At 41.7% G+C, this 25,005-nt stretch overlaps 2 protein-coding genes and 1 long non-coding RNA gene across 20 annotated transcripts in view; 2 read left to right on the forward strand and 1 right to left on the reverse strand.

Annotated features, from left to right (window-relative positions):
* Window positions 1–13,781, forward strand: part of LRRC31 (leucine rich repeat containing 31) — a 46,258-nt gene extending 32,477 nt beyond the window's left edge. For 9 of the 16 annotated variants that reach the window (XM_086843763.1, XM_086843760.1, XM_086843764.1 and 6 more), the window contains 8 exons: window positions 867–1,016; window positions 1,387–1,554; window positions 3,999–4,166; window positions 5,046–5,213; window positions 5,964–6,131; window positions 7,208–7,375; window positions 8,490–8,657; window positions 9,824–13,781. In XM_086843763.1, coding sequence (XP_086699889.1) covers window positions 867–1,016; window positions 1,387–1,554; window positions 3,999–4,166; window positions 5,046–5,213; window positions 5,964–6,131; window positions 7,208–7,375; window positions 8,490–8,657; window positions 9,824–10,143 — 1,478 coding nt within the window. In that variant the 3' untranslated portion in view covers window positions 10,144–13,781. The remainder of the gene's footprint in view (window positions 1–866; window positions 1,017–1,386; window positions 1,555–3,998; window positions 4,167–5,045; window positions 5,214–5,963; window positions 6,132–7,207; window positions 7,376–8,489; window positions 8,658–9,823) is intronic. The other 7 variants (XR_015274452.1, XR_015274456.1, XR_015274453.1 and 4 more) reach the window with 3 other exon arrangements.
* LRRC34 (leucine rich repeat containing 34) lies at window positions 9,854–23,862 on the forward strand. 3 transcript variants are annotated; one of them, XM_023932803.2, is made up of 12 exons: window positions 9,854–10,724; window positions 13,976–14,067; window positions 15,923–16,044; window positions 16,758–16,879; window positions 17,038–17,102; window positions 17,854–17,937; window positions 18,943–19,071; window positions 20,285–20,380; window positions 21,744–21,898; window positions 21,985–22,140; window positions 23,199–23,325; window positions 23,593–23,862. In XM_023932803.2, exons 3-12 carry the CDS (start codon window positions 15,929–15,931, stop codon window positions 23,794–23,796), a joined length of 1,254 nt encoding a protein of 417 aa, XP_023788571.2. In that variant the 5' UTR covers window positions 9,854–10,724; window positions 13,976–14,067; window positions 15,923–15,928; the 3' UTR covers window positions 23,797–23,862. The 3 variants fall into 3 exon arrangements, with proteins under 3 accessions (XP_023788571.2, XP_086699898.1, XP_023788568.2); XM_086843772.1 differs by having other exon boundaries at window positions 10,528–10,724; window positions 13,990–14,067; XM_023932800.2 differs by lacking the exons at window positions 9,854–10,724; window positions 13,976–14,067; window positions 15,923–16,044 and adding an exon at window positions 16,296–16,668.
* Window positions 12,131–16,356, reverse strand: LOC147651360 (uncharacterized). The gene is made up of 2 exons (XR_015274457.1): window positions 15,775–16,356; window positions 12,131–14,491 (listed from the first exon to the last, which is right to left on the reverse strand). It is a non-coding gene; the product is annotated as an uncharacterized LOC147651360 (long non-coding RNA).
* Window positions 23,863–25,005: the final 1,143 nt, after the last annotated feature.

The following is a 25,005-nucleotide window of genomic DNA, read 5'->3' on the forward strand; positions in this document are numbered from 1 at the left end:
TATGTGTATATAACTTAATTTCTTAGAAAATCAGCTGTTTTCTTGCTAGCCAAAATCCTATATTCCCTGCCTACAGTTTATCCTCTACCCAGGATTTACTTCTGGTTGGAACATTATCAAGGATGTACCCTCTGATTTGATAGGTGCTAGGCAAGGAGTTAGATCCACATTGCTGAGGAAGGGTAAAGCTTTTGTGTGATTTCTGTCTTGGTCTGCAATATGAGAGTCTGTGCTGAAGTCAGCTCATTAATTCCAGAGCTTATTTGGTTTCAGAGCCAAGCTTTGAGGAGTAGCTTGTTGTATTTAAGATGAGTTTCTGTCCTGCTGTCTTGCTAAAGCACTCTGAAGACAACAGGAACAGATTTTTTTCATCACTTGGCGCTGGGCAGGGGGAGGGAAAGGGAATGGGAATCCCTCATGGATATTATTTTGCGCACACAAGAATACTCTTTACATCCACTCTTTACATCCAGAGAAAATGGAACTATTTTTCAAAAGGTGATGAAAAATGAAGCTTAGGAAGTCCATCCTTTGTCCTAAGGGCTCTGGGTCAGTTTGGGGAAGTGATACTGGCAGCTCCTGAGAGTGGATTACTATTTCCTGTAATTTTTTGCTTTGCAAAGCCCAGAAAAGCAGGAACTACCTTACACAGGCGTTGTATGAAAATGCAGCAGGAGCTTTGTACTGATTTCATCTATAGTGATCTTATCAATCAGGTTGTTGGCCCACATTGATTAAAAAATAGAGCCTGCTTTATTGACAGATTTAATTCATTTCCTAAAGTCTTCACCTGGCAGCCTCAGGCAGGTTTTACACCTTGTGTTTATTAGCAGAGGTAACCAGGTTCCTTTCTCTTTGTTGCTCAGATGGACTTTCACATCTCCCTTCTGAAGCAGAGTCACCATCTGGTGAGCAGAGATTTAACCAGTTCATGGAGAAACTGGGAAAGAAACCCAACAGCAAGAATCTGGATCTAAATAACTGTGCACTAAGTGCAGCAGATATAACAGAGCTGGGTAAATGCACATTTTATTCAACTAATTGCTTCATGTATTTCTTTAATTTTTATTTGCCTGTTCTATTATTCCCTCTCCTCTTTTCCCTTCTCTTTTTTTTTATACAGGCCATATTAACGTTTTATCTAATAGTCCCAGGTCCCTGAGAAATTTTAATTATGAATTATGTAAATTATGTAATATATATAAATATAGAAAACATCCGGGTCTGTGAAGCAGATAAATGTCAAGATACAGGTAAGAAGAGTGAGGTACAAATTGTCATGGCTTTATAATTCTGTATTGGTTGTAGAAAACATCTCAATATTAAGAAATATCCAGGGTGTGCAGAAACACAAACAGAAAAGCTTTTTCTTTTCTTTCTTTACAGCTTCCTTATTGCCGTTTCTCCCAGAGCTGGAAGAGATCAGCCTGTCCTGGAATGGTTGTGTTGGAGGGACTTTGAAAGCTCTCACTGTCCATCTTCATCATGTGAACCTGTTAAAAGTCCTCCGACTTAACAACTGCAGGCTGACAGCTGAGGATGTCATCTCCTTAGGTACAGGATTTCATTTACATTTACTTCCAGACAGCTTGGGGCTAATGTAATCCATCTCATCTCTTCCTACATCCTACTCCTCCTGCTTCCACACTGGGCAAGGTAAACTCCTGCTGTGAAACAGCAGAAACTTGGGCTTGTGGGTGACCTTACACTTCTAGGCAGCTCTGCAGAGTTCATTCCTCAGGGTGTGAAGCTTTCACATGAAGAAGGGAAGAGAATCCAGTCCTATTTGCAGGAAAGAATATTTTCAATCTGGATTACTAGTTTTTGCCTAGAAGCAGAGTCAATCACAATAGGGTCAGCTTATGTCTTGGAGCTGCAGGACAGGTGCTCATCATGAAAACCCCAATGGTCTTTTGGGAGAAGACTTAAAACCAGAAGTGCTGCCTCAGAGCTTTATGACTTGGTGCTTTTTCTAGTCTGGGAGAAGCTTGTTCCTCTGCTTACTACTTTGCTTGGAGTGCCTTCACCCTGCTTTCTGCAAAGCATGAGATGAAAAGGTTTTGAAGGTGGTGTTACATAGTCAGGTTCTGGCACAGAGTCACCTCTGGGCATGGAGTTTACTCTGGGGTGGATCTGTGACTTGTATATAAAAAAAGGAGAACACAATCAATTAGGAATTAGAAAAGTTACTGCTCATTTTAGGAGTTTTAAAAGTGGTCTGAATTATAAAGCTGGCGTTTGTTTATGTCATGCATATCCAAGCCTTTTCCATGAAAGGTTCAGAAATAAAATTACATATGTGGTGGTAGATCAAAAGTGAGTCATGCAATCTCTTGGGGAGGAAATAAGCGTCTCTACAAAAGCAGGTGAAAATAACTGCTCTGTTTCTGATGAGTATGAAAACTGTATTTCATTTTCTCATATTTATTTCAAATTTATTTAATTCTTTTTTAAACCCTTCTCATAGATTTGTGTTTTGGTTTTTTTCCTTCTAAGTTGTATTGGTTATTTTTCTAATTGATTTATTCTGCCAGGTTCTTCAGTGCTGCTTCCTTCCCAGTTTGGTATAGCTTTTGCTGGGACAGACACAAAATTGATCACAGAATTTAAATTTCCAGTCAAAATGTGATGCCCTTGACATGTGGAATAACAACAGTCAGTTTGCATTGATTTTGCCTGTGATTTTGAAAACAACTTGTCTATTTAGGCCAATCCTGTCTCTGTGACCTTGTCCACGTCTCTCTGCAGAAATGTGGCCTTTTGTGGACTCAGCACATCCTGCTTAGAAATCAATGTCTGCAATGTAACCATAACATCAACCTATTCTATGTGGTTGCTCAGAGCTTGACTGTGAGAGGTGATAGGAAACCACTCCTGGAGTTACATTCCTTTATTTATCTTCTGGGAGGAAAATGTGTCTGGAAATCTATAGTCCTTATGTCAAACAGAAATAGGCTACGCTGCACTTCTCAACTGTTGAGCATTGCTCAGTATTCAACACTGAGGCAATAATTTAAAATAAATGCAAATACTAAAATTAAGATGTGTCCTTTCCTCTCAAACCCGGATATTCACTTACAGAAAGAATTATTTTTCTATTATAAATCTTTTGTGAAAAATTAATTATGAAAGCCACACAGACATGAAAGGCTATTACTATTAAAATACAATTCTCAATTATTAGACTTTAGGTCAAAAAATTGTGTATGACACTTTGAAATTTCATTTGCATATGATCTGATTCATTGATCTTTCTTGGGAATGAGCTTATGCAAATATGCTCTGCCTCTCTCTTCTACAAAGGAAGTTAGGAAGCTGGATTTTACAGTGGGATGTTAGTATTTCAAATAAGCACTAGTACAGTTCACATTGGCAGGTGTGTCAAGCCTCAAAAAGGCTGATTTTTCTGAGTGTAATAAAAGTCAGTTCTGTCAGCCTTGAAATCATAGGAAAATTAGTTTGAGTCAAAGCAATACTCATCTTGGCTTCTTATGAAGTGAGTCAAAAATTCCTGTCAGAAATGAAACTTTCATGTTTCAGAAATAGCTGTGAGAGGAATTCTTTCATTCCATCTAAAATGACCTGTGGACACAGTACAGAGGATGTTGGAGAATTGCCAAATAAAACAGAGCAGAACTCTGCAGAACAGTAAATTCAGACTTGTCACTTGTATTGATTTCCCTCTAGACTGGACTTCCTGGTCCCAGCACAGACCAAACAGCCTGATGAGGGTTTGGGAACCTGAATAAATTTCAAGTTTGTGTGCACTGTGACAATGACTTGTGATCTATGTTGCTCCCTAGACAATGTGAGATTTTATACAACATAGCTGCAGAGGCAATAATTCATTTATTTAACAATTTTCCTGGCAAGACATTCATCATAAAGTAATCTGAGTATTAAGTAGCTAACCTTCCTCTTTAATATATTCCAAACTTCTATTTTTCTTTTCACTGAAATTGATACGTAGAATGAATCACTCTAGACTTCTGTTGCAGGAGAGGCATTTGAAATTGTTTCTCAGCTTGAAGAACTGGATTTATCATGGAACAGTAACATAGGTGGAAAACTATCACTGCTGACAAAAAAACTTCAGGAAGGATGCAAATTAAAATGTCTGAAAATTACAGACTGTAGCCTGACAGCAAAGGATGGAGAATCCCTTGGTATGTGTGTGTCCATTGAGCTGGACTGAGACTGGCTTCATAAAAATGGAACTTGTTTGACTTAGATGATGGCTGTATTAAGATTAATATTAGTGAAAAGTTAATTTATTTCAAGCTCTGCATTATAATAGTATTTATGATGTGGGGATTTAATGCACTTTCTTCCAAAGAAGAATGTTGCTCTCTCTAATTTTATGAGGGAGGGTTGAGAAGACCTGAATCACAGTCTGGCTGCCTCAGTGGTCCAGGGTTTCTGGATCCTTTGAGACGTCCAGCAAAAAATGTGTGCCAGAATTTCCAACACTAATTGCTTGAAATTAAGCATCTGAATATGTAATTAGCCATGGGATTGAAAAGTAGGTCTGAGGATTGGGAATTTAGGCTGAGCTGGCAGCCACTGACCACCCTTCCCTTCTGCCCTCTCACCATAGCAGCTTAATCCTGTGTGGTCTTTTTATCTCATTGTGTGTTTTGAAAAGTGTTTGCTCAGTAAAGAGAAGCCCCAGGACTCTCATCTCCACTGCAGGGAGCCCCATATGTAACAGACATTCCTATATATTTTCATTAGAAAATTTTCTTTCTCTTTGTATTTCTACTTTTTTTTTCCTCTGTATTTTTCTACCAATCCTTGTATTTTTTCACTTTTATTTTTATAAATGTTTTCACAGATTTTCATGATTCCTATCCAATCTTTATTTTACTGCATTGTTTAGGTAGAACAGGAACTTAGCAAGTCTAAACCACACTGACAGGCAAACCCTGGCCACATCTTCCTGTTTATCATGGTGCTGTATTTTTCTAGGGTTCATCTTTATGTATTCTAGACAATTATTAATTCTGGTTTCCTTTTCTTTTCTTTTTTTTTTTTTTTTTCCACAGCTGAAATTCTAAATGTGATCCCAAACCTTGAAGTATTAGATGTCTCTATCAACAAAAACATTGGCTGCAGCATGAAGGTTATTGCTCAGGATCTGAAAAATGTGCCAGGCTTGAAAGAGTTAAACTTGCACATGTGTGGATTAAAGCAAGACAGCCTCCAGGGCTTAGGTTAGACTTTATGTTCAGAAAACTTTCATTCTGAATAAATTGTACATCTGAAAACCATTTAAGAAAGGCAATGAGGTGGGATTTTGCTGATGGTTTGGCAGTATTAATGGGCAATGGTTATTTGCTGTTTGAGGATTGGTAAAAGACTACAGGGCCTTTCAGCAGGAGCTGAATTTATCTGCCCTGAGCTCAAACTCGTGAAAGTCGGTGGGGAGAGTCACCATCCACACCATTTATCTGAGACACATCTCAGGGCTGTGGCTCCCTGGATGTGCTTCCTCTTTCCCCAGACAGAGCACAGACAAGGACACAGATAGGCAAGCTAATTTTTAACAAGCTAATCCTGCTTTCCAAAGGAAACCCAACTTCACCATTATCACTTAAAGAGCATCCAGTGAAGCCACATGAAATGGGATTGTTATCTATGTCTCTCCCTAGTGGATGTGGCAAAACAACTGGCAGTAATGAGCACATGCAGCAGTGATTTCTGCAAAAGGCTGAGGATTGACTGGAAGTGGGGGATGAGCTGGCCTCACCTTCACCTGCTCTCCCAGAGAAGAATGGAGCTGCATAAGCAGGGAGGCTTTGCTGCATTACTTGTGTCTGCTGTGATTATATACTGAAGCTTAGCCCAGGAGCTTTGCCTGCAATACCTGGTGCAAACTTTGACGTTGAAGTAAATAGATGCCAAAGCCCTGACCTGGGCTGTTGTGGCAGCCAGTGACCATCTTGTTTCCTTTTCCATTTCAGACACTGCTTTACAGCACCTTGCAGAGCTAAGGAAATTAGATATCTCGTGTAACAGAGAGACTGGTGGTGGTTTTAAAACCTCAACAGCTCATTTGGCCAGCTTGAAAAATCTGGAAGTCCTTGATCTTCACCAGTGCTGTATCACAGAAGAGGACATGACTGTTTTGTGTAAGGAGATGTTGAGGAAATTCATTAAGGATCTCAGTTTTGCCTTCTGAAAATATCTCAAAGACATCAAAGATTCTGCCTGGCAGAAGAAGAGCTGATCTCAGTACTTTTTTCATTAGGCAGCTCTGAAAATGCAATGTGGGGGAGAGCTTTCTTGATCAACATGGAATGGGTTTTTTGCTGAACAAAAGGAAATCTCAGAGTGTCTGATCCCATGTAGAATTAAGAACCTGAATCTGCTGTGATTCAGACACAGAATGGGAATGTGGGAACTGCCACCAAGCACTGCTTTTTTGTGATAATCAATAATTTAGGAAATGTCCATGGACAGTGCCTCCAGTGGTATAAGTTGGATGGATCCATGTTGGGTATGTGCATGAAAGTATAACTGCCTAAAACTCCCTTGGTGAGCTGCACACCGAGTAGAGGGTGATTTTAGGAGACTGCTGCTGCTGTGTGCTTTCTCTGGGTTGAATTGATGCAACTATAAACACTACTATGAAGAAAAAGGCATTTCCCAACCAGTTTGTGAAATAGTTTATTTTTCTCTCTCTGTTATCATAACTTTGTTTTTACTTTTAACAGCAACAAAAAAAATGCTATGACTCAAAGCCTATATTGTCCACATCCTATTTTCCGTGACAAAAAAGATAACTTGAAGATGTAATGATGATGATGATGATGATGAAGCTTTAGGAAATATTCAGTATTAGTAATATCATTTGTGATTTGTTTTTAATTTATTGAATAATATAGAATAATAACATTAAGACAAAGAAGTTTCAGTTAGCAATGAAAACATTTGGAAATTCCTTACTTCACCTAGAAAATTTCCAGGAAGCCGTGTTCTGACAACATTCTACACATTATGGAATACTTAATTTCTGAAACAGTTTTACTGGAAATGACAAGGCTATTTATGGTCTAAAACATTATTCACCATGAACTTGGGTGTAAAAACTTGGCCTTGACTTTTGGATTGATTTATAAAGAAAAGAAATTATGTCAGGCAAATACACAACCACACATTTGTTATGGATCAGTGAGTGTCTAATAAATATTCCATGTTTTTGTAGCCCAGGTGATACCCTTACTCTCCAGTCTTCAAGAGCTGAATTTATCCTCAAATAAAAATGTGGGACTCTCATCAGATCCTCTTCTGGGCAGGCTCAGGTTTTTACCAAAGCTGAGATCTGTGACCATCAGCAACTGTGGTTTGGATGAAGAGTCCCTTTCATCACTAGGTAGGAGTGTTTCTTTAAAGTGTGCCTGTTCTCTGTGTATGCTGTAGGACAAAGCATTCTCTTCTCCTGTGGCTGAACTCCAAGGATCATGGGTACATTATACCTCAGGTCCCAAGTGAAAAAGCCTGTGATGAAACCAGTGCTTTGTGGGACCAGGTTGCAAGGGAAGAGGATTGTATGACTTCCTCTACTATACCTGAAGGGGATGAAGTTCACTTAATCTTTTGTCTGATAGTGAGCTTCTATATACTCCTTAATTTTGGGGAAAAAAGTAAAACATGATTTTATACTGTGCTATAATCATAGTCTGGATGTTACACTTCACTCAGTGGGGTAAAGTTTTGACTAAGGGTTTTTCACCTCAGTGCAGGTGAAAATTTCAGTAGAAACTTTCTGGGGTAGAGTTCAGCACGGGGCAATGGGGGAAATGACTGCAGTGGTGTGAAGAAAAGTTCAGTCACAGGATATGTAAATTCAGCCTCTTTTGCCTACTTATTGCAGATCTCTATGGATTATTGGCCTTTGATAGGTGTTCCATATGGCACATGAAATCTTAGTACAGAGGGATCTCTCAGTTACTGTGTCTTGTGCATTTGTATTTCAAACTGTTTACTCATGACATTAAACCTGGAGTAAGACTTGACTCCAGAAGAAGCAGTAGCAAGCTGATCTTGTCAGAGGTCCTTGTAGAAAGAGTATTATGTTTATATCACTACAGTTATGTAAGTGACACCATGGAAATCAGAGCCGTCAAAAGATTGAGAGCATCTCACTTTAAATAGTGAGTTCACAGCAAAAGAATTTGCTCTTTAAATAGATATAAAATGGTTTAAAAGCAAGCTGTTAATTCAGTGCAACAAGGCCAAGGCAATAATGTGAATAGAAAGACAGAAAATCTCTCTCCATAGAGTCCTGGTAGATTCTATAGGCAGAGCCCTTTTATTTTGTTTTGGCTGACTTTTATTAGGATAAAAGAATGCATTCTAAGCACAAGCAATCAGGCTTTAGATTGCTTGTTAGGATCCTATTTACGGGTGAGTTGCAGGTGAGGTGTCTGTTGAGGCCATGTTGTTTTCTCTTAGTAAGCAGAAGTTGCTGGTCTTAATCTTTTCAGCTGAGGCTGCCCTTCACCTTCCTGAACTGGAGATATTAGACCTTTCTTGGAATAAGTGCGTTGGTGGGAACCTAAAGCTGCTTTTGGGAGCACTAAAGCTTGCAACTGAGATTCAAGTGTTAAGACTGAGCAGCTGTAACCTGGTGGCTGAAGATTTGGCACTTCTAAGTAAGTATAACATGGTATTTACTAGCACTCAAGGAACCCAGGGTATTTAGACCACAATTCAGAAGGGGCTTGTTCCATGGACTGAGCATGTTTTTGCATAAATCAAATGAAAATGTGGAAAATACAGGAGTGTTTTTCCTACAATGGTCTTTCATTTTTCTGTGTGTCCTGGACATGCCCAGTGGAAAAGCTGAAAAGGCCAAAATGCAAAGAATCTTTAAGCACTTTTATGTACTAATGAAAAAAAAAAATGCAGCATCATTTAGAAAATGTAGGGTTTGCATCTGTTTTTTATATCAAATATTTAAAGCTGCCTCTGAGGAGTTTTATTTTGCTTGGATGCTGTTTTATGGCTCAGTAGTTTAGAGAAAATGTCTGTGCTGACAGCCAGGAATACAGGCACTACCAGCTCCCAGTCCATTAGGTGGGTTTCTGGAGTCAGACTTCTGGGGGAGAATTAAACCAGAAATGTTTTGATCTCTTAGCAGCTGCTAAGAAATACTGGAAAATAGGAACCAGATAAAGGAATAAATTCTAGAATCATTTAAAAACTTGCTAATTTTATACTCATCCTTGTGATTCTGTGGGCCTGACTCAGGGGTTTGAGTGTTTGACATTGGCAATAGCTGTGTGACAACTGTAATTCCCTGGAATGTGAAATCTGGTGACGTGAAGCCCAAATACTTTTGACTTTAAAAACCATCACCCTTGATAGGTGTCTCCTTTGCCCATCATATGTTAAGGACCCCTTTGGAGTATATTTGGCCTTCCCACACTGAGAGGTGGCTGTTGTAGTCAAGGAGAAGGTTGTTGCAGCCTCACCTAGTTTTGCTTTCCTCTTTCTAAATCTCCCTATAAAGCCTGTCTGCCTCTTACAATTGGCACTTGAGGTAACCTTCCTTCCAACTGACTCCAAGGTTTTCAGATTGCCACACACTTTTAACTCAATATTTTGTTCCTTTTGAACTGCCTGGGCTTTAAGTGTTTCAGCTGTTATAAAACTGTCTTTCTGAGGTCAGCAGCAAGTGGTTTTATGTTGCTGAAGAGTTAACTCTTGCTGTTTGATTGCTGAAATGCTGTATTAAAATACCATTGTCTTTTCTGAGAAGATTCTAAAGCAGTTGCCAGAATTTATTAGTTCCGTTTGTGTCTGTCATCTCTTGCAGCATCCCTGAGGCAAGATGGCCATTTAGCCAGATTGCAGAAGCTGGATTTGAGTTATAACAACAACATCTCTGATGAAGGCTGGGCTGTCTTCTGCCAAGGTTTAGGAGCATTCAAGGAACTCTCGGAGCTGGATGTGAGCCTCCGGCCATCGTCCTGCCGGGACTGCGGGCTGTGGTTCAGGGAGTTGTTGGCAGCACTGACACAGCTTCCAGCCTTGGCAGAGCTGGGCATGCAAAGATGGGCCCTTTCAGAGTCCCAGAGGAAGCAAATGGAAGGCTTTAATCAAGACAACAGAAGAAACATTCGTTTTGACTGTTGATGAAGGTTGGAGGTGTCTGGAAGGCCTTTTGGGAGCAGCACAGGAACCAAGCATTTTGTGTTTCAGACTGCAGTTTTTAATAATCTCTTGAAATAGCTGCACAATTATAGAAAACTGTTATTTGACCTTCTGCACCATAGATCATTCCATTTAATAATGTTCTTTCAGATTCTCTGGGCCATGCTTACACTACTTCATGTTGTGAATACTGCCAAGGCCACTGCCCACAGAGCAGTGCTGGGGTCAGAGGGACATGCTGCAGGTTTGGCCATGGAGAGAAGGGCTGGGGTTTGTGTTAATTCAGGTGTGTGGGCAGTGTGAATGTGGCCCCCGAAAATACCTCTAATGTGAAAATACTTGATACCTCCATGTTTTAAATTTTAGCTTCTTCTCCCTCCAAACTTTTGCCCCTTTGTGAATTAATCAAATCATAACTGGGAGACTTTGCATCCATCCCAACAACTCAACATCATAGATTGGTCCAGGAAAGAGAGTACAAAAGGAGCTGGTCTGCCTCTGTTCTGGCCCTTGATGCCATCATTGTGTAGATGAGTCCTGTGTAGAGTCAGCATAAAATCAAGGTAAGAAACACTTAATTGGTGTCTTTGCAAGTCTCAGGGGCAAGGTACAGTACATTAAAACAGAGATATGTCCTGCTACTTTAACAAGAATTTTGGATACAGAGTAATCAATAAATGCCAAATTCAAGTCACTTGTGTCATGGAGCATGTTAACCCACACGTGAGCTCCAGGACTGCAGTGGGATTATTCATTGGTAAGGTATTTTAGGAAGTAAAGATATTAGATCTGCCCACTGAGTGAGGAGTCTTAGAGAAATCCTGAGGCAGCTTGAGGGATAAAGTACTGCTCAATTAGCTCTGAGCATCTCCACATGCTGCAGCAATTTCCTGGAGGAGAGGCACAACAGGATCGTTCAGTGGCACTTTCCTAACTTGCTAAGGCCCCCTTCAGTAAGTTGTCCCCTGCAGATGCTGATCAATATTCAGCTTTCAGTTCATGTCACCCTTCCAACATCAGCTTTTGCCTGTTCAGGGCTATAACCAGCAGCTGACCATGTTGTGCTGATACCTATTGATCATTTAATCTATGATTTCATGTAAAAGTCACCCTGGACTTCCTGGTTCCGCTTTCAGTTCCACTTGAAAAGTGCACTTTACTCCCTCAGCTCTGAGAAATGTGAGTTGAACTGGAGTCTCTTGGTCAGGGGCAGCAGAGAATTGCTGTGTCCTAAACCTCTGAAATAATGCAAAGTGCCCCTGCTTCATTTAGGGCTAACAAGAGAGATTTCAAGACTTAATCCAGGACAGTTGTTCTAATGAGGAAATACCTTCATGTCTGTTTAACAGATCAACCTGTTCTCTTTATCACTTGTCTTCATGTGACTTTCCTCCTCAAATGCATCTTTGATCCAACTGGAAAATTGATCTTTTATCTGTTGCGTGAGAATTTCTCTGAATTAATCCTTTCCCACTTGAATCTCTCTCTCCACTTTACCTTTAATGTCCACTTTCTGTTGAAGTATTTCTAACTGAATTCAACTTCAGTGTTGGGGTTTCTTGTTCTTTCATAGCTGGATTCCCCATTCTTTGCTCCAGAGCACAGGACAGACCCACTGTTGGCAAACTCTCCCCTGCTCTGGATCCCCCTGTTCAGTCCTTTGTCCTCTGTCATGCCAGTTGTGCCACTTTGTTCCTTTTATCACCTCTACTAAATGTCTTGTCAATCTGCCAATCTGCCCAGAAATCTCTCATCCAATGATTTCCTCCTTGGCAGTTTCTGATTCATCTTTCTCTCTGTTCCTCTTTGCCTTCACTTAGGGTGAAAAAATTTCATTAGACATTTCAAAACAATCAAAACAGCCTCAGTTACCCAGTGAAATGGAAAATCAGAACAAAGCCGTCCCACTTTGCTGCAGTCCCAGCTCTCTCCTGCCAATGAGCATATTAATGAGATTTCAGTATCAAGCAAGAGCCAAACAGAAATGAGTTTCATACCCTGGATGCAGATTCAGCGAGCACTGTCTGGAGATGGAACTCTGGGAAGAGCTGGTCTCAGAGACCCTGCCCTCATCAACTGCCTCAGGGTGCACCACCTTCCCTGAGGCAAGGGGAGGGAGAGCAGGACTGCAGTTCTGACCAGCCAGCTAAACTAACAAAGGGTTCTGCTCCCACCCACTCTGCATTTTGAACCTGCACAGTGTCTGGCTCCAGTCCAGCTCAATGCTCTGTGTACACTGCAAATGAAACTCAGGGTTTTAAGGGGTAGCTGAGCAATACAGAATAAAAACTAGACAAGGACATTGTGTGTCTAGGACAAACAGCTGTCTGCCTCTCAAGTGCCATGGAAAAACATGGTTGCATATAAATTTGGCATGCAAAAATTATAGCAATATTATGTTTGTCATGGTTCTTTTTAATAACAAAGGTGTTATGTAGTGTCAGAGCCAGAATTATGGCAGAAAATGCATCCTGCAGACCCATGGCTTTCAAATAAGCCTGTCATACACAGACACATCCAAAACTGTCACCAAGCCACCTCAGAGATGAGCAGTACCACTAAGAAAGTGACAGCTTGCAGTCATTCAAAGTGCAGTAACTGCAGATTGTCAAAACATCAGTGAACAGATTTGCAAAAGTGTGGAGATACTTTCAAACAGCTTTTTACACCTCTGTAAGACAGGATGGGAATGCAGGTCCTGGTAGAAATGTGTGTTCTGCCTGTTTGGAATCCCACTCCATATTTCTAAACAAGGTGCTGCTCATTCCTGGAGGCAAAGGGCATAAGTAAGGTTTATAAACTGTGACATTGTTGGGATCATTACTAAACACAGAGAGATAACATAAGTTTTAAATGCTGAGCTTTGATATTATTCCTGTTCTGACACTTCTGACCTGATGCTGCAGCAGGTATCTAAAGAGATTATGAGTCTCTTTAGTCCTGCATTTGGGAGCAGCTGGAGTCCATGGAATTTCCATGTTGCAGCAGAACAAGATTTTGCCCCTTCTATTGCTCCTGCCTGCAATTTGCTTATGTCTTCTGGCAGACATTTAATTCCCTTATCTTGTCTCAACTATAATTTTTCTAATGACTCCAGGAGAAAGATCTCCTTTGGAAAGATACTGAATTTATTTTCAGAAAGGCTAAGGCATTTAAAATTTTCAGTTCCTTCACCTCCACAGGTATCTAGACACAGTCATTAAAAAGATATATTATGTCAATTAAATAGTAATCTTTGGGATTTTGTTTTTAGGAAAGAAATCTCCTAAGAAAATTCTGTGGAGCTGCATTACTGTTGATAGATGAACACAGAATATTCTGCTCATTAATGTCACATTATACCTCACAGTATGGTGGAAATTTTGGCAAAGACATCTATGTTGTTTCCTGTGCTGGAAAGATTTCTTATGGGTTTAATTTTATTTCTTAGTAGAAACATTAGTCTGCTTCTTCATTTCCTTTGTATGCACAGTGCAGGGGAGAGCAATTTAAATTATTGAAATCTGAAAGCGAGTCTTTTGCATAAATTACTACTTCTGTAAATGTAACCTTCAAGAAGAAAACTGCACCAGTGGAAAAAAAAAAAACCTTTGGAATAAAAGCATTGCATTATATCAAAAGGAAGATGTATTCTGAGTCCTAAAATGAGGATGTCTATGAATACTCTTACACTTACCATAACCCAAGGGTGCATAATTGGTCATTATCAAATGAACAGCAAGTGTTCATGGAGTTAAAGACATTAACAATATCACATCCATTTTTAAATTGCCCTTTGCTCACTTTGTGACATATTGATTCTGTGCAAATGCAGCTTTTGTTTTCCAGTGTACACAGAAAGAAAATACGTGAAAAACTGCAGCAATCCCTCCAGTCAGGATTCCATCTTTATGATTCAACACAAAGGTCAGTGTTCCCACATTCTTGCTTTTTTCTCCGTGCCTGAATACTGAGATGCCAGCAATAATGAGGAACCCGGGCTCGGGTGTGTACCAGTGGAGTGTCCCTTCTCACTGTGGAAGGGAAAGGTGACACTTGGCTCCTAATGGAGAACTTGGATTGTGCAAAAGGGAGGTATCAACCAAATAAAAATTAAAACAAAGGAACAAATACATTTTTCATAGCGCACATTCTTTTAGTAATAGCATCAAAGCGTTTTTCGTTCAGATCAAGCGTCCTGACTCTGATTACCCTGGTGGGGGATACAGGTGCAGTGTGTAATGTGGTGTTCCTCACATAAACATGGGAAAGGGAAGCAGGGCTGCTGTGGGATCTCCTCCAGGCTGTCCAGACAGTCTGAGCGCCCTCGTGTCAGGGAGATTCTTCGAACCTGGGGGAAGTTTGTGCAGGAGATTACAAGACAGACCCAGCACAGACAGCTCCTGGCAGTGCTGCAGTGCAGGAAAACGGAGCTCATCCCCTCCTGCCTCGGAGGGCAGTGGTGAAATCACCAGAGGGATTTATTTGCTGGAAAAGGCCAGCGCAGGAATCTGAAGGAGCAGCTGATCCGTGTAACCATGGACAGCTTTGCAAAGGCTCCTCGGAGACCAACTCCGTGCTCTGGGGCGTGGTGAGGAGCCTGCCCTGCCCCGTCCGCAGGTCTGGGCAGCACCGGGGGCTCCTGGCAACCCCCGCCCGCTCCCTCCTGCTGCCGGCCCGGGACACCCTGCTGGGGAATGGCTCCTGGACACCCTGCTGGGGAATGGGCTCCGGGACACCCTGCTGGGGAATGGGCTCCTGGACACCCTGCTGGGGAACGGGCTCCTGGACACCCTGCTGGGGAATGGCTCCTGGACACCCTGCTGGGGAACGGGCTCCTGGACACCCTGCTGGGGAATGGCTCCTGGACACCCTGCTGGGGAATGGGCTCCGGGACACCCTGCTGGGGAATGGCTCCGGGACACCCTGCTGGGGAATGGGCTCCGGGACACCCGGCTGGGGAGCGGGCTCCGGGACACCCTGCTGGGGAATGGCTCCGGGACACCCTGCTGGGGAATGGCTCCTGGACACCCTGCTGGGGAATGGCTCCTGGACACCCTGCTGGGGAATGGGCTCCTGGACACCCTGCTGGGGAACGGGCTCCTGGACACCCTGCTGGGGAGCGGGCTCCGGGACACCCTGCTGGGGAATGGCTCCGGGACACCCGGCTGGGGAATGGCTCCGGGACACCCTGCTGGGGAGCGGGCTCCGGGACACCCTGCTGGGGAATGGGCTCCTGGACACCCTGCTGGGGAATGGCTCCTGGACACCCTGCTGGGGAATGGCTCCGGGACACCCGGCTGGGGAATGGCTCCTGGACACCCTGCTGGGGAGCGGGCTCCGTTACCGAGCTCAGCTCGGAGCAGCCCGGTTACCGAACTGACCCCGGGCCGGTCACCGCTGGCTGAGCTGGGGACAGGGGAGAGGTGGTCACTGCCCAGGTAAGGCCTGCGGGGCTCAGAAGGGATCGCCTCTCTGTTAGCTCAGATATTTTATCTCTGAGTTTATTACAGAATATGCTGAGCTGGAAGGGACCCACAAGAATAATCCAGTTCAACTCTGAAGTGAATGGCCTGCCTTGGTGTTATTAGCACGGTGCTCTAACCAACTATGGCACATCAAAAACACACCCACCGTTTCCCCTCATGCTTTTCCTGTATCTGTTACTCCAAACCACGAGTTGTAATCCTTTCCAGACCGAGCCCATTTATATTGTTATTCAGATCCCTCCTGGTTGCTAGGCTGCCAAAACGATGCAGTAACACTTGGTTTTGTTTTCCAGCAGGCCATGTCGGTTCTTCCAGATCTTCACCTGCATTATGTGCAGACCTGTCAAAATTTGAGCCAGCCTGAAAACCCCTTCATTGCTCGTGTGCTTCAAGAAGCTGATAAAAATGATGAAATGTAAGGAAATAACAAACGGGGTGTTTCAGATGCTTCTGAAAGCCTTAAATGGGGTAGCAAGATGAGGAATTGAAAAATGAGAAAGTTCATGCAGTTTCAGGCTTAAACACAAATCAAGTTTAACATTTGCTGCTGAAGTTCTGGTTTGACTCATCTTGACATCATCTTGGCAGAAGTTTGTAGCTATATATCCTTTCTGGGCAGCTTTACAAGCAGTGAAATCAAAAAAAGTGAAAAATGTACAGGATGGTGCCTTTCTGTCCCCTAAAGAAGCCAAACCCTGGGTTTAGTCATCCTAACTCTTTTCTTTGTGTCTCACTCCTGTTCAAAAAGCCTCAGCTGCATCCAGTTACCTTCCAGCTGGTCATGCTTCCCTGAGCTGCCTCTGGATCCTGCCAAGCTATTAACCACCCAAATTCTCTCTCATTAAGGGTCTGGGTACTGCTTCTTCTCATGGACAATGCTGGGATCAAAGTTAATTGTCTTTTGGGGGGAAAAAACTAAGGAAATGAAATGGTTTGTGTTAGGTTTTTATCACATCAGTGCTTGGATCACATCATCTGTCGTGGTGTTACAAAAGGAGTGGCAGCAGATAATCCTGTGCAAGAGCTCCAGTGAGGACAGGCATGGGCACACCTCTGATCTGGAGGGAGAATTCATTTCTCTCTATCATTTACTTCTCCCCATGTGCTTACATTTTTATGTTTCTGCAGAAGTACAAAAGGAATCACATTAAAATTAGCTGGAAATAATCATCTGGTGCCTGTGCCGAGAGTGACAGATGATGATCTTGGAGTTCTTGTCTCTGTCTTAGGCCAAGCTACCTTTGTCACAGGTAAGGTTTTTCCATGTGTGTTTGACATTGCTGTGCTAATACAAGAAAACATGATCAGTCTTGATTTCTGCCTTAATTCATCTTTGTTTCTTTTTGTTCAGAAATCAGTTCAGTGCAGATATTCATCTGTCACATTCCTTATTCTTCATCTTTTTCAGGCTTGGATCTTGCCTATAATTTATTGACTGATGCTGGAGCAAAGACCATGGCAACATTCCTCCAGGTGCCAAGAGATGTTTATCTTTCAGCAACTTGCAATTTATTTGTCTATATTAATATTTATATATGGTGTACTGGGGACAAAAATGAGCTGATTTGGCAAAATTCCAGTAACTTTGGCTATCACATCCCATTCCATCCTATTAGAACCTCAGATTGTATTCTCTGTGGAGATTTTTAATTTCTGGTAGAAGACCTTTGAATATTTGGCTGGTTGTCCTGAGGAAACAATGATGGAAATAAACTACGAGACTTTTAGGCTCACAGTTCAATTCAACAAAGGGGATAATGGTTGTGTCCAGTGTGCAAGGGCCTTTGTTTCAGCTATTTTATAATCTCTGTTAGCCTTTTTATAAGCCTAAACATAAGGAATTCTAATGCAACCTTTTTGTCTTTGCAAACACTGGGATACAGGTGGAAAATAGTGAGTTGCCACCCTGTGCCTGTGTTCCTAGAATTTCAGGGGCACTGTTAGGTTCACAAAATGCCTGAAATTGTGCATCTGAGCTTGACCAGCTGCCTCATGCACAGGGATTCTGGGTGGTTCCTGAGACCCCACGAGGGCCCTCCCTGTGACAGATTTTATGTCTTGCCCTCATCACCTGACATAATTTGGCATTCTTTAACTACTTCTCCAACTCATGAACTGCCTGAAATGCTGTAAAGGGCAGAGTTTTGCATGTGTATCTCCTTTTTAGAAAATACAGCTGTATTGAAAAAACCTCTCATTGCTTCCTGCTTTGTTTGTTCCCAAGGAAAACTCCACTCTGCGGTACCTGAACCTGATGTTCAATGACATTGGCACAAGTGGGGCAGAGCTGATAGCAGGAGCACTCCATGTGAGTATTTGCCTGGGAGATTTAGGCAATGGCATCTCCTTTGATATTTTTTGCTTTTGATGACCAGTACTGGTTGTGCTGCCAACATCAGAGCTGGCTGAAAGGGGCCTCTGTCTTTGCTCCATTCAGCATGTTGCTGTGTCACAGAGATTGCCTGGTTTCCCAAGGCACACTTCAGAAATCAGATTTCACACAAGAGAAAGTTGCACTGTGCTGCCATTAACACTTAATTATCTATAAAAAGACGTAATTGTCTATAAAAAGCACAACTATTGCAGCTGGGTTTTTCCGTGTGAATAGTGCTGTGCTACAGGATATATAATGCCATCATTTTTTCCTTTTTTTTTTTTCCCCCCAAAAAATGAAATTAAATTTGTCTGGACTTTGACATCAATATTTGTCTTGATTCAAGATGTCTGAAACATGTTTTCAAAAATTTGCCTTACAGCAGCACCACAAACCCAAGTTTGTTATTTTAAATGTGGTTTCCCAAGGAAATGAGGCTTGTGTGTAAGATTTGTTGTGTTTGTGAAAGGAGACTCACATGAGCTCTTTCTTCCTCCTTCACAATCTTTGAACCCTGAATTGATTTCAACTAAATTTGACAGGCCTCCAAAACACTAAGGCTGTGCAGTAGATGTACAATGCTGGGCTCACACAAGGCTTACCAGATTTAAATCAGTGTTAATGCAATTTGCATCTCAGATGCAAATTTAGGCAGAAATATTTGCCTGGATTATTTTCATGAGTGTGATGAAATTCATTAACTTGGGAGAAACAAAAGTTTTCAAATACAGGAGTTTTGCTTGCAGACTCTTATGTTTGGTGTCACTGAGGGGAGCCTGAACCAAGAGCTGAGCCAGTGTTATCACTTAGACACAATTCTTCTGGAACGTTGTGTTGTCTCTGTGTGACAGCCAGCAGAATTCACACAAAAAAACCCAGAACAGTGTTGTTTTCCAGGCCATCTTAAAGGGATTTTTTTTTTTTTTTAATTATGTCTAGAGCAATCAAAGTCTTGTGCATCTGAGAATGACTGGAAACAAAATAGGAAACCAAGGTGGGATGTTCTTTGCTTCGATGCTGAAAATTAACTCAGCCTTAGAGAAGTTGGATCTTGGAGACTGTGATGTGGTGAGTAACCCAGTAAAATTATCAGCAATAACACATAAGTCTTTCAAGGGTATTACAAGGGTCCTGCAGTGCTTAATTAGGGAGAAATGCCATCTGTTGACATTGATTTTGTGACAGCTAGAGGTAACACAATATATAATATTGTAAAAAAGGAAAGACACATTGCATAAAGCACCTGTGAAGTCAGAACTGGGGATATTTTAGAGCTACTGTGTTTCTCTAGGAATTCAGGTGCTTGGCTTGCACATTTTCTGAGGGTTTTTTTCCTGCTGTTCCTTTCTGTTGAGCTAAGTCCTTTATAATTCCTGTTGAAGAATGGACTTCTCATTCCCTGGAGAATCTTTTCCTTCAAAAGTGTGCAGTGCTGTAACCCCTGAAAGTCACACATCCCATAGCTTTGCTGCTCCTCTCAGAGCCTGACCCATGAAGGACAGTGCTGAATTGAGTAGAAAAACACCCAACTTACTCTTGGACAATGAGGTTCCTCCTAGAGCTGGGCACTGAGACTTCTAACCCAGCGCTCCAGGAGACTCAGGGGGCTGTGGATTGCTTTTAAAAGCCTACATTTTTCTCCTGGAAATTCAGAATTTGCTTCTGAGCCAGAAGGGGGAATACCCCTCAGAAAGTGTGAAGGTGTTATGAATACATGAACAAGGAAAGTGTAGGCAGTGTAGGATTTATTCAAAAGCTTGGTATGTGTGTGCTTGGTAGGGAGTTGATAGAGTTGGTTTAAAATGAGATGTGTAGACCAGCCTAATTGAAAAGTAGCATAAATATGAAATAGAGGGAAAATTAGAAAGATACTAAAATAAATAAATAAAAGTTTGCCCAATTCATACTAAATATGAATTTACCTGGTGGATAAATGTTAGGGGAACACACATAAGCTGATTTTGCCTCATAAATCAGGAAATTTAAAATGTAGGATCAATTGAATGGACAAGTAGATCCATTTTTAGATCCATTATTCTTGCTTTATATTTTCTGAGTTGCCAAGTCATTTGTACTGCTTAGTCTTATTTCAGTCTGATATTCCATAGGCAGTTGGCATTGGTATTATCAGAAAATCTGTTATGTCTCTGTAAGCAGTTGCCTGCCCTAGTCCTATCCCTCTAGAGTAGATGAAGGCAGAAATAATAGTAATGGTAATTTGGTAGCTTGATCTATACACTGAACAGGTTTCTGTAAAAAGTTTATTTATTTTCATTTCCAGGGCCTGCAGTGTCTGACAGAAACAGCCATAGCCCTGACTCAAAACAAATCACTCAAAGCCATAAACCTAAATCGTCCTTTGCTATCCAGCCAACAGGTATGTGAGTGACTGTGGAGTCAGCTCAGAGAGAGGGGCACAAGCCAAGTCAGTACTGATGTATTTATGGACATCTGAACTACACAGCTCCATGGAATTCCTTACAAACTGGAGAAAATGGTTGCAGGAATATTTTCTCTTTCTGTGCCAAGTTTTGTGCAGTTTTTCTGCCTTGGTTTAACTAGAATTTTTAAAATTTTTAAAAATTTCTGTGTTGTCACATTTGTTAAATAATGGGCTAATGGAGAGGAGTTGGTATTGGAGAAGCAAATATTCCTTCTGCTGTTAGGACATGGAGTTTCCTGTAATGTTCAGCAGACTGAGGGAGCCATGCAGGAAATGAGGGGGAGCACAAAGGATGCTCTTTACCTGAGCCTAAAGAAGAAAGACACTGCAGCAATTCTCACATTCTCTGGGCTGAGTGGTTTTGCTGTCTCACTCAGTGCATGGCTGGCAGAACTGGAGAGAGGTGGAGTCACCTGCCTGGCAGCAGTTCTCAGGTGTCTGGGACAGGATCAGTGTTTTCCTGATGGCAGGATAATGAAATTAAAGTGTCATGAAAGCCAGATCCTCCTCAATTCCAAAAGATAAATTTAACAGTTTGAACAGATTTTAGTTGTTTCTTTTCTAAGGCTGGGCTTGATCTGCCCCACCCCAGCTTTGGAAGTCTATTTAAACTACTGCTATTGGTAACAGTTAGGACCTGGTCTGGACCTGTCAGAGACTGTATTTGTCATTGTTTCTACCTTCAGCTTCTATAATTTTCTGAGGCTTCTGAGCTTTTCCTTTATTTTTGACTCACAGTATTCACTCTGTTATTTTCTTAACTAAACAGGACAACTTTGAACAAAATTCCTTTGCCTTAGAGTGGCAAGACATATTTTTCCCATAGAAGTCCTATTTCTTTTGCATATAATCAACAGAACCTTTAAAGTTGGAAAAGATCTCCAAGATCAAGTAAAACTTAGACCAATTCATTCTTGTATGAAATAATTAGCATAATTACAAAATGCTCTCAAATGTTAGCAAAGACTGACTCAAACATTCAGGTTTTTTAAGAGCAATAGCAGGGAGGAAAACTGATTAGACATAATTAAATGTTGATGCTTCACTGATATTTGCAGGGGTGTAGACAGTACTATAAAACTGAAAATATCTCTATAGTATTTTTAGTCTCTTTTTTTTTCTTTTCTCCATTTTTAGCTTTATCATAAGCTCTTTTGTGGTTATTTTTATGCAATATACAAAATAGAACACTACTGATGACCAGATCTTGCAGTCAGTTGTGTATCTCCCTTTTACTGAAGCACAACTGTATCTTATCCTAAAGTCTAGCTTAATAAAATTGAGTGTATGTTTCTAGGAAGAGTCCACAGTTCATATAGCTCGGATGTTGAGGAGTAATTCTTCTCTTGTGGAACTACACTTGGGCAAGCATGAAATGAAAAGCTTTGGTGTAGAGCAACTGTGTGAAGCCCTGTATGGAAACTCCAGCCTGAAATACCTTGACCTTAGCTGGTGAGAGTGATTAAATGTAGCACATTAAAAACTCATTTTCTTAGCAACTGATAAAAAAAAAAATAAAATGTGCACCTCTCTTTCAGTAATAACATAATCTGTGATGGAGTGAAATTTTTGGGAAAGCTACTAAAAAAGAACCAAACCCTGGAGATCCTGGATCTTAATGCAAACCGAATAGAAGACGATGGAGCCATTTACCTGAGTGAGGCCTTGTCAACGTGGAACAGGAGTCTGCAGGTGTAAGTATTTGCACTGGCTTCCCCAGAGACTGCAGGTGAGAAACCTGGACTTTGCAGTGCCTGAAATGGCATCACAGCTCTGTGTCTTCATGTTGATCAAAATAGGAAGGTCAAGAAACTCCAAATGTTTTAGACAATTTTTCCTTCTTAGGGAAAAAAAATCCCATGAGAGATTGGGTGGGATTTCTTCACTAAGCATTAGTCTGCTGCCATGTAAGATGCTCCAAGACCTGTGAGACACCCTGGGGTGCTAGAGGTGAGCCCCAGGTGTGCTCAGAGCTCTCACAACTTTCACAGTCCCTCTAAGAGGGTGAGGGGTGAGGCGACTGATCTGTTCATTCTTTCTGCGTCTTTGAAGCGCAGGTCCCTGTGGTACACAAACGAAAACAAGAGCTGTAGATGTTCAGAATTTTGAGATAATCAGATTCCACGCTGGGATAAGGCACTATATTTGTTGGTTCTGATCTTCAACACTTAAGAAAATCCTCTGTTTAAGTTCGCTTCCGGGTGAACCCAGAAGAGCTGTAATCTCTCCATCAGGGTCTTTGGCAGCCGCGTTAAACTCCTGCCGGCAGGATGTAAAAGCTGATCAAAGGTGTTACCTGAAGCCATTAGTTCTAAGTAGCAGACTGAGGAGGTGGTGACTGTGAGGTGCCTCTGAAAGCCTTGCAGGTTCACTAATATAAAAATAACTGCCACTCCACAAAGATCAAAGCTTAGCCTGGATAAATGCCAAGGCTTGGGCTTCAAAGCAGACTAGAGATGAGACCTGGCCACCATGCAGCAAAGTCACTGACACTGAAGAACTCGGTAGTGAACAACCTGGCTGCCATAGTCAGGCAAGTGCTTTGAGAAATGGAGTAAGTCCAGAGGCCAACTGCCTTTGGTTACCTGAAAAGGATATTAGAGTAGGACTGGCTTTGATTCAAATAAATAATTATATTATAAATAAAAAAGTTCTAGGTATGTATTATATATGTAACAATAAGACTAAATCATAGTTAAATTCTTATTTTTAACTAAGAGATGGTTTGGAACACATTTTCTCTGTTTTCTAGGTTGTCTGTTGTAAGCAACAATATAACTGGCAAAGGACTTTTAGCACTTGCACATGCAATACAATCCAACATGAAAATTTCCCATATTTACATCTGGGGCAACAAATTTGATAAAAGCACCCGTGTGGTAAGTGTTTGTTCTGAACTCACCTGAGAAGGCTGGGTTTTGTTTGTTCTTACTTGCTTTCCATTGCTGGGAGGACTGCAGCAATTAGTGAACAAGACACCCGCTTTGTTTGGGGGTTTTATGTGGTTATAATCTGGTGGTGCTGGAATGAGGCTCCCTGGAGATGAGCACACTGAAGGGACTAAGTGCCACGTGTCGCCTTGCAGAGCGTTCACCGCGGTCCAAAGGAAGCAGCACGTGTCGAATTCCTGGTTTTCTCCATCGCAGGTATTCTCGGAGCTGATCGGGATGGGCCGCCTGGAGCAGGGCTGCACAGACGTGGCTCCCTACGAGGTGGATGGCGAGGTTTTCCTGGCAGAGATGTCCCACGGGCTGGGCAAGCACCGCTACTGGGCCCCACGCTGCGCCACCGTGGCCCCCAACGCCGCCAACGCCAGCCTGGCCATCCTCCCTGTCTCGGAGTATTTGTGAGTGAGGCAGCATCCCTGAGCCTGAGCTTTCCCTACTTGGTGTCTAGTAAAATAGTTTATATCAGTATCAGACTTGCTGCATGTTGTTTCTTTGGGGTTTGAGTCTAGGAGGAATCTACCTCTGCTTGAAATGGCAACAGAGAGAAAATATCAAAGAAATTGCCTCAAAATTTGTTGCTAAATAGTGCTCCATCTATTAAAAGTCTGTAACTATGGTAAGGTTTGTACCCAGGCAGAGCACACAGGCAAAAGCAACATCCAGGACTGCTGCTGGGCAGCAGATCAGGTATCCTGCAGTCAGATTCCTGCTGAAGCTGAGAGCTTTGGGTAAATCCATTTGTTAGAGCTGTTCTCCCTGTTCTCTTTCATTTTCCTTATCAATTACATCCTTTTGATCTTCCAATAGTGACTTCTTTTAAACCAAGGTAAGTGAACTTGAACATTAAGCTACAGCCATGCCAGATTTTAAAGCTGGTGAACCCAGTTTGCTGGGATATACACAGAATTTTGATTAAATTGTAGCACATACTTGTTTCTTCTACTACAAATAGAAATCACCACCAAATCTGGTGCTATCATTTCTTCTCATCTCGTGAAAACTCCCTAAAAACATTTGTATCATTATATCCCTGTGGCAATTCCTACATGAGTAAGACAACATATGCATGTAATAGTAGTTAAACATTGTTTAACTGTTTGGACAGGCTTTGTATAACTTTGGGAATCACTCTGCTAGTTTCCTTTTTGCATTCACTCTGCACATCCCTGCAGAAGTGACTTAACTTATGCTCCTAAACAGAAAAAGTCACCAAACAGAACAGCAGAGGTTTGCTCCAAAGCCTTTCATTAATGCAACCTTTTGTCCCTCTAAATGTGCCTGTTAAATATTAGCATAAAGTACCAGAATGATCTGTGACTGTATGTACAAGATCAAAGCATGAGGGGAAAAATATAAGAAAGTAATTTCAGTAAAAATAGCTGGGAAGCAGCAGGGTAAGTGCTTGCTGCTCTGACTCTGTATTATCACTGTGGTAGCGCAGGAACAGGAAGACATTTAGACACCTCCTCCCCAGCTGAAATGACCAGGGCAGTTGTGAGAGCTGATGCAGGTGAAGGTTTGTTGTTGTTTGGTTGGTTTGTTGGGTTTTTTTTCATTGCCTCCACCCCCAAACACAAATTAGTCAGGCTCTTGCTCCAAGAGCCCCTGGTA

The sequence above is a fragment of the Cyanistes caeruleus genome, chromosome 10 (assembly GCF_971803275.1).
Source record: "Cyanistes caeruleus chromosome 10, bCyaCae1.hap1.1, whole genome shotgun sequence".
NCBI classification, from domain to species: domain Eukaryota; kingdom Metazoa; phylum Chordata; class Aves; order Passeriformes; family Paridae; genus Cyanistes; species Cyanistes caeruleus.

What these genes read in the sequence shown, in the direction of transcription:
- LRRC34 (XM_023932800.2), top strand. Translation starts at nt 16,505, where the DNA reads ATGCTGGGATCAAAGTTAATTGTCTTTTGGGGGGAAAAAACTAAGGAA. An exon ending in ATCTTGGAGACTGTGATGTG is followed by an intron (nt 19,072 to 20,284) that starts GTGAGTAACCCA and finishes TTTCATTTCCAG; the next exon opens with GGCCTGCAGTGTCTGACAGA. An exon ending in TTGATAAAAGCACCCGTGTG is followed by an intron (nt 23,326 to 23,592) that starts GTAAGTGTTTGT and finishes TCTCCATCGCAG; the next exon opens with GTATTCTCGGAGCTGATCGG.